The following is a 19,083-nucleotide window of genomic DNA, read 5'->3' on the forward strand; positions in this document are numbered from 1 at the left end:
GCCAAAAAGTTCAATCTTAGTTTCCTTAGGCCATAACACATCTTTCCACATGCTTTTGGGGGACTTGATGTTTGTTTTGCAAATATCAGTCAGGCTTAGATGTTGTTCTTTATAAGAAAAGGCTTCCATCTTGACACCCTAATCCATAGCACATTTATATAAAGAATTTGGGAGCTCACAGCCAGTACTTACCAGAAATTCCTGCAGTTCACTTACTGTTTCATTAGGCCCTTTTTAAGCCTCCCTGACCAATTTTCTTCTTGTGAATTTTTGATGCTTAAGAAATTATTTTGTACCCTTCTCCTGGCTCATATCTTTCAACAATGAGGTTCCTCTGATGCTTTGGAAGCTCTCTGCGGACCATGGCTTTTGCTCTGAGATGCAACTAAGCATAGGTAAGGAAAATCCTACTAGTACAGCTGAACTTTGTGATTATCAGTCACTTTATCTCCTTAAAGGAAATCTGTCAGTATCACCTGCACTAAACCTGTCACACAGGCTTGTAGTGCGGGTGATGCTGACTAAAACGGTACTCACATTGGGGGAGATTTATCAAAACCTGTGCAGAGGCAAAGTTGCCCATAGCAACCAATCAGATCGCTTCTTTGATTTTTCACAGGCCTTGTTAAGAATGTAAGAAGCGAGCTGATTGGTTGCTACAGGCAATTGGACAACTTTGACTCTGCACAGGTTTTGATAAATCTCCCCCATTGTCCAGACTCACCTAGCCATTCCGCCGCAAATCACGTTTTTCCATTTATGCTAATGAGGGCCTTGGGGCATGGGAGGAGCTCCGATCCAAGCTTGGGGCTCGATGATGTCATTTTCACCGGGTGGCCGTTCCGCCCGGCTCATCAATATTGATAACCCTCCATCGGAGCTCCGGCCTTGCCCCAAGGCCCTCATTAGCATAAATAATAACATTTGATTTGCGGCCGAACGGCTGGGCAAATCTGGACAATGTGAGTACCGTTTTAATCAGCATCACCCACACTAGGAGCCTGTGTGACAGGTTTAGTGCGGGTGATACTACTGACAGATTTCCTTTAAGGACAATGGACGTAAATATATGTCCTGATGCAATGGGACTTAAAGGAGAGATCCAGTGCTAAAAAAAGTATCCCCTATCCTAAGGATAGGGGATGAGTTTCAGATCGCAGGGGCTCCGACCGAAAACACAAAAATGAAATTGGCCCAATCTTTAAGCCCAAAATGTTAAGAACGCAGGGCGTACATGTATGCCCTGGTCCCGTTACCGGCATTTAAAACACGCTCACGGGCTGAGAGTGCGTTAAACCAGGTTGGTCCTGGCTGTTACCAGCAGCCAGGACCCAGGGCTAATGCTGGGCATCACCGATCGGGCCGATGCCCGTTGTAGATAATAAAACCTGTACGCCCGTGGGAATTTCGTGCCAATGCCCGGGGGTACTGAAGGGACAGAAGCGATCGACCAATAGCAGATCGGGGGGGGGGGGTGGGGGTTTAACGTTCGGTACCCCCACTCTGCCCACCCACTGTAGTCCAGGCAGAGCAAGGGAACAGACAGTGACTGGCGCCAGAGGTCACTTACCCTCGGCGGGGATCCTTGGCGGCGATGACGTGCGGCAGGCTCCATGGATCCTACGGAAGGTGGTAAGTAGTTGCCTAGCAATATCTGGAGGGCTACAGTTTTGTGACCACTATCTTTCAGTGCATGCTGGGAGTTGTAGTTTTGCAACAGTTGTAGTTTTGCAATGGCTAGAGGTTTGCAACACGGGCGGGTTTACAGTGAGTTTCCTGCTTCAAGTTTGAGCTGCGGCAAATTTTCCGCCACAGCGCAAACTCCTAGCGGGAAACTCACCGTAAACCCCCGTCAGTGCGAATGTACCCTAAAAACACTACACTACAATAACATATAATAAAGGGTAAAACACTACATATACACCCCCTTACACTGTCTCCCCCCAATAAAAATGAAAAACGTATTGTACAGCAGTGTTTCCAAAACGGAGCCTCCAGCTGTTGCAAAACAACAACTCCCAGCATTTCCGGACAGCCACTGACTGTCCAGGCATGCTGGGAGTTTAGCAACAGCTGGAGGCACCCTGTTTGGGAATCACTGGCGTAGAATACCCCTATGTCCACCCCTATGCAATCCCTAATTTAGTCCTCAAATGCACCTGGCACTCTCTCACTTCAGAGCCCTGTCGTATTTCAAGGAAACAGTTTAGTGCCACATATGGGGTATCTCCGTACTCGGGAGAAATTACACTAAAAATTTTGGGGGGCTTTTTCTCCTTTTACCCCTTATGAAAAGGAAAAGTTGGAGTCTACACCAGCCTGTTAGTGTAAAATTTTTTTTTTTTTTTTACACTAACACGCTAACATGCTGGTGTTGCCCTTTACTTTTTATTTTCACAATAGGTAAAAGGAAAAAAAGACCCCCAAAATTTGTAACGCAATTTCTCCTGAGTACGGAGATACCCCATATGTGGGAGTAAAATGCTCTGCGGGCGCACAACAAGGCTCAGGAGCGAGAGCGCACTATGTAACTTTGAGGTCTAAATTGGTGATTTGCACAGGGGTGGCTGATTTTACAGCGGTTCTGACATAAACCCAAAAAAAGGAATACCCACATGTGATCCCATTTTGGAAACTACACCCCTCACGTAATGTAACAAGGGGTACAGTGAGCATTTACGCCCTACAGGTGTCTGACAGATTTTTGGAACAGTGGTCCGTGAAAATGAAAAATGTACTTTTTTTGTTTGCACAGCCCACTGTTCCAAAGATCTGTCAAACGCCAGTAGGGTGTAAATGCTCACTGTACCCCTTATTACATTCCGTGAGGGGTGAAGGTTCCAAAATGGGGTCACATGTGGGGGGGTCCACTGTTCTGGCACCACGGGGGGCTTTGTAAATGCACATGGCCCCCGACTTCCATTCCAAACAAATTATCTCTCTAAAAGCTCAATGGCGCTCCTTCTCTTCTGAGCATTGTAGTTCGCTCGCAGTGCACTTGACGTCCAAACATGGGGTATTTCCATACTCAGAAGAAATAGGGTTACAAATTTTGGGGGGCATTTTCTCCTATTACCCTTTGTAAAAAAAAAGTAAAATTTTAGTGGAAATTTTTTTTTTCATTTACACATCCGACTTTAACAAAAAGTTGTCAAACACCTGTGGGTGTTAGGGTTCACCGTACCCCTTGTTACGTTCCTTGAGGGGTGTCGTTTCCATAATAGTGTGCGATGTGGGGGTTTTTGCTGTCCTGGCACCATAGGGGCTTCCTAAATGGGACATGCCCCCCAAAAACCATTTCAGAAAAATTCACTCTCCTAAATCCCATTGTTGCTCCTTCCCTTCTGAGCCCTCTAGTGCACCCGCCGAACACTTGACATACACATATGAGGTATTTCCTTACTCGAGAGAAATTGGGTTACAAATTTTGAGAGGATTTTTTTCCTTTTACCCCTTGTAAAAATTCAAAAACTGGGTCTACAAGAACATGCCAGTGTAAAAAATGAAGATTTAGAAATTTCTCCTTCACTTTGCTGCTATTCCTGTGAAACACCTAAAGGGTTAACACACCTACTGAATGTCATTTTGAATACTTTGTGGGGTGTAGTTTTTATAATGGGGTCATTTATGGCGTATTTCTAATAAGAAGGCCCTTCAAATCCACTTCAAACCTGAACTGGTCCCTGAAAAATTCCAATTTTGAAAATTTTGCGAAAAATTGGAAAATTGCTGCTGAACTTGCTCTGGTGTCTTCCAAAAGTAAAAACTCATCAATTTTATGATGCAAACATAAAGTAGACATATTGTATATATGAATCAATATATAATTTATTTGGAATATCCATATTCCTTATAAGCAGAGAGCTTCAAAGTTAGAAAAATGAAACATTTTCAAATTTTTCATGAAATTTTAGAATTTTTCACCAAGAAAGGATGCAAGTATCGACGAAAATTTACCACTAGCATAAAGTAGAATATGTCACGAAAAAACAATCTCGGAATCAAATTTATAAGTAAAAGCATCCCAGAGTTATTAATGCTTAAAGTGACAGTGGTCAGATTTGCAAAAAAGGGTCATAATGGGCTCCGTCCCCAAGGAGTTAATAATAATCCTGAAATCTTTCCATTTTAGCCTGAAACTAAGCTGAGAATTCACGTTCTGTACAGATAATTTACGAGTAATGCATTTCTTTTCAGCACAGACAGGAGTGCAGTGAGAGGTGTCCCCAGTATATAGATAACACATGATTCACCACCAGTCACCTCAGAGATCAGCACCCCACTCCCTGTAGAATGACCTCTGAAAAAGGTCCCAGAGAATGTCCAGTACTATCTTCAATTCATCTAAATGGGACAGGTTATGTCTAATGTTATCTATGGTCCATGGATCCTGCTGTAAAGCATATCTCTAAATGCTTTTAGTGATACACTTTACAGTAGGACCCATGGGCCATAGATAACATTAATCACTAAATGCTGTTAAAAACAGCTCAGGCAAGATGACAGCCCCCATAATAATGTACAAAAAAAATTAAGTAAAAAAAATTACAATCAGAAAGTATAAACAGATTAGAAAAACAGAACATGTTTCAGTACCTGGCTCTAATTATGAAAAATATCCAGGTGATACTATCCCATTTAAAGGTACCCACAAACATACAAAAATATGTGGTGTCTCTGCCCAGTTATACGTTTCTTTTTGCTATTACAACAACAATAAATGTATACCTAAATCCAGTTTAGCACCATGTTTCCGAAACCCCACATCTATTCCCAGATCTATAAACCAGAGTAGTGGTAAGGCATATTTTTCAGAGTTCATTTTGAGGCTGGAATTCCACAGTTTCTTTTTGGCAAAAACGCCGTAAAAAATGGCAATATTCCCGCACGTCAGATGTTAGCTGCGAGTCAATAGTAAACTGCAAAATGCCAGATTCACTTGGTGTTTTTCAGTTTGGCATTTTTTTAATCCTTTTGGCGTTTTTCAGCAATTTCGGGCTCAGAGGCTGGATTTTCAAAACGCCCGACAAAAATTAGTTTGGCGTTTTTTGCCCTGAAATCGTGGCATTTTCCTCCCATAGAAGTCTATGGGAGAGCAAAAACGCCAAGAAAAACGCCATGTTGGTTTAAAATTTTGTGTTTTTGCAGGCGGTTTTTATTCTTTTTTGGACTTTAGCGATCCAAAAATGTGATGGAGATACCTTTTTTATTTAAATTTCATAGGGTACCATAAAAAATTAATAAAAAAGATACAGTAGTGATGGAAAAAATTGCATCTAACGGAGTTTATCTTTTTTTATTACGAAATGTTTATTAATTTTAACCCCTTAAGGACCAGACCATTTTACACCTTAAGGACCAGAGCGTTTTTTGCAATTCTGACCACTGTCACTTTAAACATTAATAACTCTGGAATGCTTTTAGTTATCATTCTGATTCCGAGATTGTTTGTTTGTTTTTTCGTGACATATTCTACTTTAACTTAGTGGTAAAATTTTATGGTAACTTGCATCCTTTCTTGGTGAAAAATCCCAAAATTTGATGAAAAAAATGAAAATTTTGCATTTTTCTAACTTTGAAGCTCTCTGCTTGTAAGGAAAATGGATATTCAAAATAAAACATTTTTGGGTTCACATATACAATATGTCTACTTTATGTTTGCATCATAAAATTTATGAGTTTTTACTTTTGGAAGACACCAGAGGGCTTCAAATTTCAGCAGCAATTTGGAAATTTTTCTCAAAATTTTCAAACTCGCTATTTTTCATGGACCAGTTCAGGTTTGAAGTGGATTTGAAGGGTCTTCATATTAGAAATACCCCATAAATGACCCCATTATAAAAACTACACCCCCCCAAAGTATTCAAAATGACATTCAATAAGTTTATTAACCCTTTAGGTGTTTCACAGGAATAGCAGAAACGTGAAGGAGAAAATTCACAATCTTCATTTTTTACACTCGCATGTTCTTGTAGACCCAATTTTTGAATTTTTGCAAGGGGTAAAAAGGAGAAAAATGTTACTTGTATTTGAAACCCAATTTCCCTCGAGTAAGCACATACCTCATATGTCTATGTTAATTGTTCGGCGGGCGCAGTAGAGGGCTCAGAAGGGAAGGAGCGTCAAATGGTTTTTGGGGGGCATGTCACCTTTAGGAAGCCCCTATGGTGCCAGGACAGCAAAAAAAAACCACATGGCATACCATTTTGGAAACTAGACCCCTCAGGGAACGTAACAAGGGGTAAAGTGAACCTTAATACCCCACAGGTGATTCACGACTTTTGCATATGTAAAAAAAAAAAAAAAAAAATGTTTTACCTAAAATGCTTGGTTTCCCAAAAATGTTACATTTTAAAAAGGATAATAGCAGAAAATACCCCCCAAAATTTGAAGCCCAATTTCTCCCGATTCAGAAAACACCCCATATGGGGGTGAAAAGTGCTCTGCTGGCGCACTACAGGTCTCAGAAGAGAAGGAGTCACATTTGGCTTTTTGAAAGCAAAGTTTGCTCTGGGGGCATGCCGCATTTAGGAAGCCCCTATGGTGCCAGAACCGCAAAAAAAAAAACACATGGCATACCATTTTGGAAACCAGACCCCTCGGGGAACGTAAAAAGGGGTAAAGTGAACCTTAATACCCTACAGGTGTTTCACGACTTTTGCATATGTTAAAAAAAAAAAAATTTTTACCTAAAATGCTTGGTTTCCCAAAATTTTTACATTTTTAAAAAGGGTAATAGCAGAAAATACCCCCCAAAATTTGAAGCCCAATTTCTCCCGATTCAGAAAACACCCCATATGGGGGTGAGAAGTGCTCTGCTGGCGCACTACAGGTCTCAGAAGAGAAGGAGTCACATTTGGCTTTTTGAAAGCAAATTTTGGTCTGGGGGCATGCCGCATTTAGGAAGCCCCTATGGTGCCAGAACAGCAAAAAAAAAACACATGGCATACCATTTTGGAAACTAGACCCCTCGTGGAACGTAACAAGGGGTAATGTGAACCTTAATACCCCACAGGTGTTTCACAACTTTTGCATATGTAAAAAAAAACAAAAAATTTTTTACCTAAAATGTTGGTTTCCCAAAAATTTTAGATTTTTAAAAAGGGTAATAGCAGAAAATACCCCCCCATAATTTGTAACACAATTTCTCCCGAGTACGGCGATACCCCATATGTGACCCTAAACTGTTGCCTTGAAATACGACAGGGCTCCAAAGTGAGAGCGCCATGCGCATTTGAGGCCTGAATTAGGGACTTGCATAGGGGTGGACAAAGGGGTATTCTACGCCAGTGATTCCCAAATAGGGTGCCTCCAGCTGTTGTAAAAGTCCCAGCATGCCTGGACAGTCAGTGGCTGTCTGGTAATACTGGGAGTAGTTGTTTTGCAACAGCTGGAGGCTCCGTTTTGGAAACAGTGGCGTACCAGACGTTTTTCATTTTTATTGGGGAGGGGATGGGGGCTGTGTAGGGGTATGTGTATACGTAGTGTTTTTTACTTTTTATTTTATTTTGTGGTAGTGTAGTGTAGTGTTTTTAGGGTACAGTCGCACGGGCGGGGGTTCACAGTAGTTTCTCGCTGGCAGTTTGAGCAGCGGCAGAAAATTTGCCTCAGCTCAAACTTGCAGCCGGATACTTACTGTAATCCTCCGCCCATGTGAGTGTACCCTTTACGTTCACATTGGGGGGGGGGACATCCAGCTGTTGCAAAACTACAACTCCCAGCATGTAGGGTCTATAAGTGCATGCTGGGAGTTGTAGTTTTGCAACAGTTGGAGGCTCCGTTTTGGAAACGGTGGCGTACCAGACGTTTTTCATTTTTATTGTAGGGGTATGTGTATATGTAGTGTTTTTTTACTTTTTATTTTATTGTGTGTTAGTGTAGTGTAGTGTTTTTAGGGTACAGTCACATGGGCGGGGGGTTCACAGTAGTTTCTCGCTGGCAGCTTGAGCTGCAGCAGAAAATTTGCTGCAGCTCAAACTTGCAGCCGGATACTTACTGTAATCCTCCGCCCATGTGAGTGTACCCTGTACATTCACATTGGGGGGGGGAACATCCAGCTGTTGCAAAACTACAACTCCCAGCATGTACGGTCTATCAGTGCATGCTGGGAGTTGTAGTTTTGCAACAGCTGGAGACACACAGGTTGTGAAACACCGAGTTTGGCAACAAACTCAGTGTTTTGCAACCAGTGTGCCTTCAGCTGTTGCAAAAGCTGCAACCCCCAGCATGTACGGACAGCGGAAGGGCATGCTGGGTGTTGTAGTTATGCAACAGCGGGAGGCATACTACTTTGGCTGGGGATGCTGGGGATTGTAGTTATGCAACAGCTGGAGACACACTGGTTTGCTACTTAACTCAGTGTGCCTTCAGCTGTTGCAAAACTACAACTCTCAGCAGTCACCGACAGCCAACGGGCATGCTGGGAGTTGTAGTTATGCAACCAGCAGATGCACCACTACAACTCCCAGCATGCACTTAAGCTGTTTGTGCAAGCTGGGAGTTGTAGTTACACAACAGCTGAAGGTACACTTTTCCATAGAAAGAATGTGCCTGCAGCTGTTGCAAAACCATAAGTCCCAGCATGCCCATAAGTGCATGCTGGGAGTTGTGGTGGTCTGCCTCCTGCTGTTGCATAACTACAGCTCCCAGCATGCCCTTTTTGCATGCTGGGAGCTGTTGCTAAGCAACAGCAGGAGGCTGTCACTCACCTCCTGCTGCTGCTTGATCGCCGCACAGGTCAGTCCCGCCGCCGCCGCCGTCGTCGCTCCTGGGGCCCCGATCCCAACATTAACGCCGGGGATCGGGGTCCCCAGCACCGGGGGGTCGTCTTCCCGCACCCGCTCACGTCCTCCGGAAGAGGGGCGGAGCGGGTGCGGGAGTGACACCCGCAGCAGGCGCCCTGATTGGTCGGCCGGTAATCCGGCCGACGAATCAGGGCGATCGTGAGGTGGCACCAGTCTCTGACGGCCCCGATCAGCCAGTAATTCCGGGTCACCGGGTCACTGGAGACCCGATTGACCCGGAATCGCCGCAGATCGCTGGACTGAATTGTCCAGCGATCTGTGGCCATCGCCGACATGGGGGGACATAATGACCCCCCTGGGCGATATGCCGCGATACCTGCTGAACGATTTCAGCAGGCATCGGGCACCGGCTCCCCTCCGGCTAGCGGCGGGGGGCCGGGAAAGGACAGGACGTACTCCTACGTCCTCGGTCCTTAAGGACTCGGAAATGGGGGCGTAGGAGTACGTCCATTGTCCTTAAGGGGTTAAAACAGGGATCAATTTATGTGAGCGGGTAAAGCACTAAAAATGTAGCCGACAATAATAAAAATTTAGTTTGTGTGTGTGTCTTCCACTTGTTTTTTTTTACATTTTTTAGGTAGTACTACTACTCCCAGCATGGAACACACTGTTCCATGATGGGAGTAATCGTACCTGTACTAATTGACAGATCGCCCATTGCGATCCTCCTGTATAATTTAATGATACGGCCAGCCGCTCTTCTATGGTCCCCTGCACTGACGTATATGTACACATATTCATATTTCCCGCAGAGAGCTGTGATTGGCCAGATGGTTCCAGCCAATCACAAATCTCTGTGGGAAATAGGAACATGTGTATGTATATGTCAGTGCAGGGGACCATAGAATAGCGGCCGGCCGCATCCATACATTATACAGGAGGATCACAGCGGGTGTCAGTAGTGATACCCGCGGTGATCTTTCCTTAACTACAAGTACTACTACTCCTAACATGGAGTACACTCTGCTCCATGCTGGGAGCTTTAGTACCTGCATTAACAGACAGATTGCATCATGTGTCAGAAATTACACTGGCTGCGATCTGTCTATTAATGCAGGTAGGTACTACAGCTCCCAGCATGGAGCAGAGTGTGCTCCATGTTGGGAGTAGTAGTACCTGCAGTTAAGAACAGATCACAGCGGGTATCACTTTTGACATCCGCTGCGATCGTCCTGGCCACTCACTCATTCATATTTTCCTCAGAGCTGTGATTGGCTGCAACCATCCGACCAATCACAGCTCTGGGTGGAAAATATGAACCAGTGATGTGAATAGAACAGAGCTGCTGTATAGAGCCGCATCTCTGCTATATAATGGACAATCGCATTGGGTGTCAGACTGATACCCGGGGCGATCTGCTTATAGTACAGGTACTACTACTCCCATCATGGAACAGTGTGTTCCATGCTGGGAATAGTAGTACTACATAAAAATGTGGGGAAAAAAGAGAAAAAAAATGTTAAACACACACACACTTTATAAAAAAAATGTATTAAAATTTTGTTATCAAAAAATAAACATTTAGTTAAATACATTTTTTACATCCCTACTGCATCCAAAAAAGGGGCCAAAAAAGGCTAATTCCACACAAAGGTAAAAAATGCCTAACTAAACGCAGGGAAAAACTGTGGCAGTTTTTCTGGTGTTTTTATGCCAAAAAAATTGCAGGGCAAAATCTCAGTGGAATCCTAGCCAAAAATTTTACCTCTGCACAGGTTTTGAGAAATCTACCTGTTAAAGGAGAAGTCCCATGCAGAACTTTTTTGTAGCATTATGCCTGAGCTGCCAGCATCTAAAACTATAAACTGGACTTACCTTCCCCCGCTCCCTTGGTGCTCCATTCCTCCGCTGCCATCTTCTTCCTGGTTGTCTGTGGTGAATGCATCACACTGCTGATTAGCAAATCGATGGTGACAGTGATGTCCTACCCCAGCCGCCAATAAGCTGAGCGGCAGTGTAATGCATTAAGCCCCGGCTCAATGCATAACACTGCTGCTCAGCCTTTCGCCAGCCAAGGCAGGACATCGATGTGGCCGGCGATTTGCTGATCAGCAGTGTGATTAGGGAAGAAGGAAAGAAGACTGCAGGGGATGACTGGAGCGGCAATACCGGGGCACCGAGGGAGTGGTGGCATGCATACGATTTGAATATATATATATGTATAGTGTGTGTGAATATATATATATATATATATATATATAAATGTGTGTGTATATATATAAATTGTGGTTGCATTTTTTTAGTGTCCAGAACATGACAAGGTCCCTACGATTCCATTCTTGGAAATGCTTCCATTTGGACCTATATAACAGCCTTAGATTCCAAACTGTCTGCAGTGAAGATTTTGCCAAGGTGACACGTTGTTATCTTAAGATGTGCTACATTTTGTATAACTATGCCAGCCTGACATTTATGATCATCGGTGTAGGTAAAGAACCATTGCTCCGGGAGAGACTCATACTGCTCTCAAGGCATTTTGCTTAATCAGCTGCCTAAATACATCTCCCCATAATTAGGTTACGTGCTCATTCACATTATGTTGCATTTGGGAATGATACCTCAAGCCTCATTTGAACTAATGGCTAATTGTAACCTATCCAATAAAGTAATCCTTACCTTAGGGTACGCTTACGTGTACTTTAAGTCATTTCCTTTTGATGTCACATAAAGTGTCACTTACTATTTGCATTGAAGAGAAATTCTTATGTATACTGTATGAGGAGTCTCAAAATGTCACAATTCTTAATTCAAGAGTATTTTTATGTGCACATATAAAGGATTATCAAGCCTTTCCAGTGAAGCCTCTTTTACCTGCCCCCTCTGAGGCTGGGTTCACACTACGGTTTGTAACTACGGTTCCCGTATACGGCTGGGAGGATGGGTGGGCGGGGCTTAATCGGCGCCTGCACTCGGCCGTATGCGGTTTCCCAACCGCAAGCAAAAATGTGGAATGGTCTAGCGATGGCCTCAATCTGCTGTTGAGAATAACACCCAGAGGTTTTCTCCCTGTGCCTGTGTCCAGTCTATCGACCTCCAATCTTCCCGTTTTTTGCAGGACCTGCCTGCTCAGCCAATCACTGGCCAAGACGGGTCTGCAACGAGTGGTTGTCTCAGAAGCAGGAAGAAGAGAAAAGATCAGGGATCCAGACTAGAAAAGTATTTCTTCTAACTATTTCTTCTTACCAGCACCATATTATTATTTTTTTTTAGAAAACACTGGATAACCCCTTTAACTCCTCTAGTAAAATGAAAGCTGCGAGGTTATTGTTTTGGGCAATAATGGCCATTTTACTTTGCCCTCCGAAATCCCAATAGGAAATTCCGCTGCATGAAGATAACAATTCTGTGTGGAAGAAATTCTAGAATGAGCACGTTCTGTTCTGAATCTGGGTGCATTCACATCTCGGATTTGTGTATCCGGCAGCCAGATACAGTGGGAGAATTTAACAACTGCCCCCTGCCGTATCTGTGCTTTGCCCCATTCATTTGAATAAGCTGCCCGTAGTCAGGTACTGTCTCCAGTTGGCTTATTTTCTGACATCGTAGGAGAGAGAGAAAAGAAGACAGGGGGCGCTCCTTTCGTTTGCGTATACCGACTTAGTGTGACCCTCCACCACACCTAAGTGATATACTCACAGATCGGATGGCAAGCCTTAGTCCCAGGTTTCCCGGGATCAATACTTGCAGTGGACCGGTGGGAGTATGGTTATGGTGGGTAATGGCTGCCGCACTCTGACCGGGACTGGACCCTTGCGCAAGGGCCAGTTTGAGCAACACGTGAAAATTGGGAAAAAAACAGTCTATAGAGGCGCCGTGCAAAACGTGGTAACAGATGGGAAGACTTGAGCCAGCACAGGACAATAAATATTTTATTTTGACAAAATGGACGACGAGTTTCGGCACACAGAGAGTGCCTTCCTCAGGTCCAAACATACAGTGCAAGTTCTGGGGTGGATCAGATGCAAGATTGCACTTTTGGGGTTCCTGTGATGAGCGGTGCTGGCATAGGTCTGCCTCAAGAGAGTCCTATTCAAACACCAGATACGGCCGGAAAATAAGCCAACTGGAGACACTACCTAAGGGCGACAAACAAATAAATGGCGTAGAGTGCAGATCTGGCGGCGACACAGCAGGAGGTGGTTATGAAATTCTCCCACTATATCCAGTTGCACAAATCCAAGATGTGAATGCCGCCTAAGGGTATGTTCACACGTACAGGATCTGCTGCATATTTTCACTGCATATTTTGTGCAAATGATTTTGCTACCCATTAACTCCAATGGGTGGCAAACTCGGCTGCAGAAAATATGCAGCAGAAATATACAGCAGATCCTGTACGTGTGAATATTCCCTAAGAGGGTGGTGTGGAGAGGTTTCACTGTACATGTTAAATACAAATGCAGTGTGATCCCTGCTTATGGCGCCATTCAGAGCATGTTTTGGGTCCTGTTGACAGTTTATTGACATTTTGCCTATTTAAAGACCAACAAAAATCTAAAAGAAAAATGTGTTCTTGCCCATAGCAACGGCTTAATTGACAGCTTCAGCATAGCAACCACTTAGTACGTAAGCACTGTTAACTGTCACTGACAACAAAGACAGTTCTTCTTTTGGACCCTTTCCCTGAATCTGCCCCATTGTTTATGGTGAGGGGCTTTTCGCGGACAGATCCTTATTGATGTACAGTGATCCCTCAACTTACAATGGCCTCAACATACAATGGTCTTTTCTGGACCATTGTAAGTTGAAACCAGACTCAACATACAATGAACAGACAGTCCAGATCTGCGAAACCTGTCAATGGCCGGAAGAACTGACCATTTAGAATGGGCAATTTACTGGTAAAACCCCTGTATTACTGAAGCGTATGCACTGACTGGTGTCTGGTAGCGCCCCCTACAGTACAGGGAGGTATTACATGTTCTGTACACTTTAACTGTACCAGGGTTACCTGCTCCTTTGGACTCCAGGTAAGGGCGACTCCATGTTACTTTTTTAGGACATTGGGGGAGATTTATCAAAACCTGTCCAGAGGAAAAGTTGCTGAGTTGCCCATAGCAACCAATCAGATTGCTTCTTTCATTTTTTTACAGACCTCTTTAAAAATGAAAGAAGTGATCTGATTGGTTGCTATGGGCAACTGGGCAACTTTTCCTCTGGACGGGTTTTGATAAACCTCCCCCATTGTGTGTACTGTACAGGACCCTGAAGAAGCTCCTGTCCTCTACATAGACCAGTGTTTCCCAAGCAGGGTGCCCCCAGCTGTTGCAAAACTACAACTCCCATCATGCCCGGACAGCCTTTGGCTGTCCGGGCATGCTGGGAGTTGTAGTTTTGCAACAGCTGGAGGCTCCCTGCTTGGAAAACACTGAAATAGACAATGATTTACAGCTCCCAGCAGATATTTCTTACTTTTATATGTAAGGATTTGCTTTATCTGTATTAGTTATCTATTTATTTTTCTTTAATCCTCACTTTTTTTTATTTTTGGATGACATTTTGGTGACTTTAGAACCAATTACCAGGTTTCCATAGAGTTATGGTCTCAACATACAATGGTTTCAACATACAATGGCCGCCCCAGAACCAATTATTATTGTAACTTGAGGGACCACTGTACTCTGCTGTTTCCTTGCATGCTTTTGCTTTATATAGATAAATCAGATCCCATCGACTGGAAACCATAAGGCTCGGAGGTTCCTGTCATTGTGTTAGGGAATTGCTATTCATGCTCCATGTTCACACTGAGGAAATGGCGAGGAATTCTCGCTTAAAAATTCTGCTGCGGAATTTCCGTGTTTTTTTTCCATGCAGAATTTGTGCGTAAGGCTAGGTTCACACTACGGAATTTCCACCTGCAATTCCGCTTTGACATTGCAGGCAGAAATTCCGCTTGCTAAAATGTAGTGAATGGGTTTCCATTCACAAATTGACACTTCGGAATTTATGTACGGAAAATCCGCTTGGAAATTTCTGCCTGAAGAATGGCGTTGCTCATTTTTCAGGCGGAAATACTCGCAGAACACACAGCAGTCTATTGGAGACTGCAGTGTCCGCGCGGTCCTAGTGCCGACTCCTTGCCGCACTCGGAATCTCCGTGTGGAAATTTTCTGCCAGGAGATTCCGCAGTGTGAACCTAGCCTCATTGATGCGGAATTCCGCGTGGAAATATAGGAGGAAACTGTTTAGGACGACAACAACCGCTTTTTTTTTCACGAAATTTCAGCCCGAATTGCGTGGAAATTCCGTACAAGATAACGTCAGGCTGAAAAAAAATGTCATTAATTTCTATGGGACACAGGTGCGGATTCCGCATGAAGAAAGAATAAGTTAATTCTTCATGCGGAATGGAATCCCTTGCGGAAATGGGTTTTTCACTGCTGACTGAATTGGAGGGGAATAAGCGAGCGGAATTACTGGAGTAAATTCCTCAGTGTGAACAATTCCCTGCTTCACAGGTGGCGTTCCCCTTTAAAATGCCGCATGTATTGCGATGCCTGCAGCTCCGGACACCAGATGCCCTGTAGTGGGTGGAGTCAGCAGGACGCCGCCCGCCCGTCATTGGTCGGTTGTAACCCGGAGGATGCTGCATCTCCCATCCTGTCAGCAGCGCAGAAGCTGGTTGGGCACCGCCTCAATGACGTCACAGGGACTGACGACCCAGCTGTTCGCAAGGCAGGGCCTGCTGTGACGTCACCGACCTGCATTATCTCCGTCACACGGCAACAGCCCAACCCGCAGCTGTGCTCCGAGCGGCCGGGAAAGCGAACAATACCCGAGCATCCGCTGCCCCGCCGCGGCCTTCCCTGCCTTCCCCCTCTTGGAGCAGCATGTAAACAATGCGTCCTTAGCCGCTTACCTGGAGACACAGCGAGGGCGCAGGCCAGGATGGATTTCCAGCAGCTGGCAGACGTCGCCGACAAATGGTGCTCCAACACCCCCTTCGACCTGATCGCCACCGAGGAGACGGAGCGGAGGATGGATTTCTACGCCGACCCCGGGGTCTCCTTCTACGTGCTGTGCCCCGACAACGGCTGCGGCGACAATTTTGTGAGTGTCGTATGTGTGTGCACGGTGTCCTGCCTGAGGGCCTAGCAGCGGGCTAGGATGGGTGTGTGTGCCAGGCCTGGTGTTTATCAGTCATGTGTGCTGCACTGCAGGCCTGGCACTGTCTTGGTGTGTTTAGGCATTGTGTGTATATGTATATGTATGTGTATGTATATATATATATATATATATATATATATATATATATATTAGTTCACCATACATGGAATCATTAGATTATTTGGCTTGGCCTCCACCCTCTTTGGCAGGAAACCCATCCCGGCCACTGCCCTGTACACATCCCTCTCCTCATACTGAGCGATTACATTGCATGTCCTGCATAGTGGCATGGTGTTATGCTGTACAGCAGTGTTTCCCAACCGGGGTGCTTCCAGCTGTGGCAAAACTACAACTCCCAGCACGCCCGGACAGCCTTCGGCTGTCCGGGCATGCTGGGAGTTGTAGTTTTGCCACAGCTGGAGGCACCCCGGTTGGGAAACACTGCTGTACACACAGGGCATGCTCACATCTCCTTCACGTGCTTGATGATGAGGAGTGGCTGGCATGAGGATGGGTAGCAGCCTAGCGCAGAGGTGTGGCGGGCACTGCTCATAGTTACACAGCTGTTAACTCCTTCCTGGCTTGTCCTAGTGCTGAAGTATTGTAGTGTCATCCAGCAGTAGATTATTACAATGATGTGTGATGTCATCGAGGAACCATTATCATCTTGTCTACCTGTTTTGTATGGTAATGTTGCTTCACCCTACATTTGGGTCACCGGTGCCCAGCCTTCCTCACAGCGTCTAGTCTGCCATATGTAACTAATAGTAAAGGACACTGGCATTAGGGGCTCTCCTGTGCCCAGCCTTCCTCACAGCGTCTAGCCTGCCATATGTAACTAATAGTAAAGGACACTGGCATTAGGGGCTCTCCTGTGCCCAGCCTTCCTCACAGCGTCTAGCCTGCCATAAGTAACTAATAGTAAAGGACACTGGCATTAGGGGCTCTCCTGTGCCCAGCCTTCCTCACAGCGTCTAGCCTGCCATAAGTAACTAATAGTAAAGGACACTGGCATTAGGGGCTCTCCTGTGCCCAGCCTTCCTCACAGCGTCTAGCCTGCCATAAGTAACTAATAGTAAAGGACACTGGCATTAGGGGCTCTCCTGTGCCCAGCCTTCCTCACAGCGTCTAGCCTGCCATATGTAACTAATAGTAAAGGACACTGGCATTAGGGGCTCTCCTGTGCCCAGCCTTCCTCACAGCGTCTAGTCTGCCATATGTAACTAATAGTAAAGGACACTGGCATTAGGGGCTCTCCTGTGCCCAGCCTTCCTCACAGCTTCTAGCCTGCCATATGTAACTAATAGTAAAGGACACTGGCATTAGGGGTTCTCCTGTGCCCAGCCTTCCTCACAGCTTCTAGCCTGCCATATGTAACTAATAGTAAAGGACACTGGCATTAGGGGCTCTCCTGTGCCCAGCCTTCCTCACAGCGTCTAGCCTGCCATATGTAACTAATAGTAAAGGACACTGGCATTAGGGGCTCTCCTGTGCCCAGCCTTCCTCACAGCGTCTAGTCTGCCATATGTAACTAATAGTAAAGGACACTGGCATTAGGGGCTCTCCTGTGCCCAGCCTTCCTCACAGCTTCTAGCCTGCCATATGTAACTAATAGTAAAGGACACTGGCATTAGGGGTTCTCCTGTGCCCAGCCTTCCTCACAGCGTCTAGCCTGCCATAAGTAACTAATAGTAAAGGACACTGGCATTAGGGGCTCTCCTGTGCCCAGCCTTCCTCACAGCGTCTAGTCTGCCATATGTAACTAATAGTAAAGGACACTGGCATTAGGGGCTCTCCTGTGCCCAGCCTTCCTCACAGCTTCTAGCCTGCCATATGTAACTAATAGTAAAGGACACTGGCATTAGGGGTTCTCCTGTGCCCAGCCTTCCTCACAGCTTCTAGCCTGCCATATGTAACTAATAGTAAAGGACACTGGCATTAGGGGCTCTCCTGTGCCCAGCCTTCCTCACAGCGTCTAGCCTGCCATATGTAACTAATAGTAAAGGACACTGGCATTAGGGGCTCTCCTGTGCCCAGCCTTCCTCACAGCGTCTAGTCTGCCATATGTAACTAATAGTAAAGGACACTGGCATTAGGGGCTCTCCTGTGCCCAGCCTTCCTCACAGCTTCTAGCCTGCCATATGTAACTAATAGTAAAGGACACTGGCATTAGGGGTTCTCCTGTGCCCAGCCTTCCTCACAGCGTCTAGCCTGCCATAAGTAACTAATAGTAAAGGACACTGGCATTAGGGGTTCTCCTGTGCCCAGCCTTCCTCACAGCGTCTAGCCTGCCATATGTAACTAATAGTAATGGACACTGGCATTAGGGGCTCTCCTGTGCCCAGCCTTCCTCACAGCATCTAGTCTGCCATATGTAACTAATAGTAAAGGACACTGGCATTAGGGGCTCTCCTGTGCCCAGCCTTCCTCACAGCTTCTAGCCTGCCATATGTAACTAATAGTAAAGGACACTGGCATTAGGGGCTCTCCTGTGCCCAGCCTTCCTCACAGCGTCTAGCCTGCCATAAGTAACTAATAGTAAAGGACACTGGCATTAGGGGCTCTCCTGTGCCCAGCCTTCCTCACAGCGTCTAGCCTGCCATATGTAACTAATAGTAAAGGACACTGGCATTAGGGGCTCTCCTGTGCCCAGCCTTCCTCACAGCGTCTAGCCTGCCATAAGTAACTAATAGTAAAGGACACTGGCATTAGGGGCTCTTCTGTGCCCAGCCTTCCTCACAGCGTCTAGTCTGCCATAAGTAACTAATAGTAAAGGACACTGGCATTAGGGGCTCTCCTGTGCCCAGCCTTCCTCACAGCATCTAGCCTGCCATATGTAACTAATAGTAAAGGACACTGGCATTAGGGTCTCTCCTGTGCCCAGCCTTCCTCACAGCTTCTAGCCTGCCATATGTAACTAATAGTAAAGGACACTGGCATTAGGGGTTCTCCTGTGCCCAGCCTTCCTCACAGCGTCTAGCCTGCCATAAGTAACTAATAGTAAAGGACACTGGCATTAGGGCCTCTTCTGTGCCCAGCCTTCCTCACAGCGTCTAGCCTGCCATATGTAACTAATAGTAAAGGACACTGGCATTAGGGCCTCTTCTGTGCCCAGCCTTCCTCACAGCGTCTAGTCTGCCATAAGTAACTAATAGTAAAGGACACTGGCATT

The 19,083-nt window shown here is 45.5% G+C and overlaps 1 protein-coding gene across 1 annotated transcript in view; it reads left to right on the top strand.

Moving 5' to 3' along the window:
* The first annotated feature begins 15,272 nt into the window (after window positions 1–15,272).
* The window catches only part of MTURN (maturin, neural progenitor differentiation regulator homolog), a 34,131-nt gene continuing 30,320 nt past the window's right edge, over window positions 15,273–19,083 (top strand). Inside the window, exon 1 of the mRNA XM_056520695.1 lies at window positions 15,273–15,854. Coding sequence (XP_056376670.1) covers window positions 15,288–15,854 — 567 coding nt within the window. The 5' untranslated portion in view covers window positions 15,273–15,287. The remainder of the gene's footprint in view (window positions 15,855–19,083) is intronic.

The sequence above is a fragment of the Hyla sarda genome, chromosome 5 (genome assembly GCF_029499605.1).
Source record: "Hyla sarda isolate aHylSar1 chromosome 5, aHylSar1.hap1, whole genome shotgun sequence".
In the NCBI taxonomy this organism is placed as follows: domain Eukaryota; kingdom Metazoa; phylum Chordata; class Amphibia; order Anura; family Hylidae; genus Hyla; species Hyla sarda.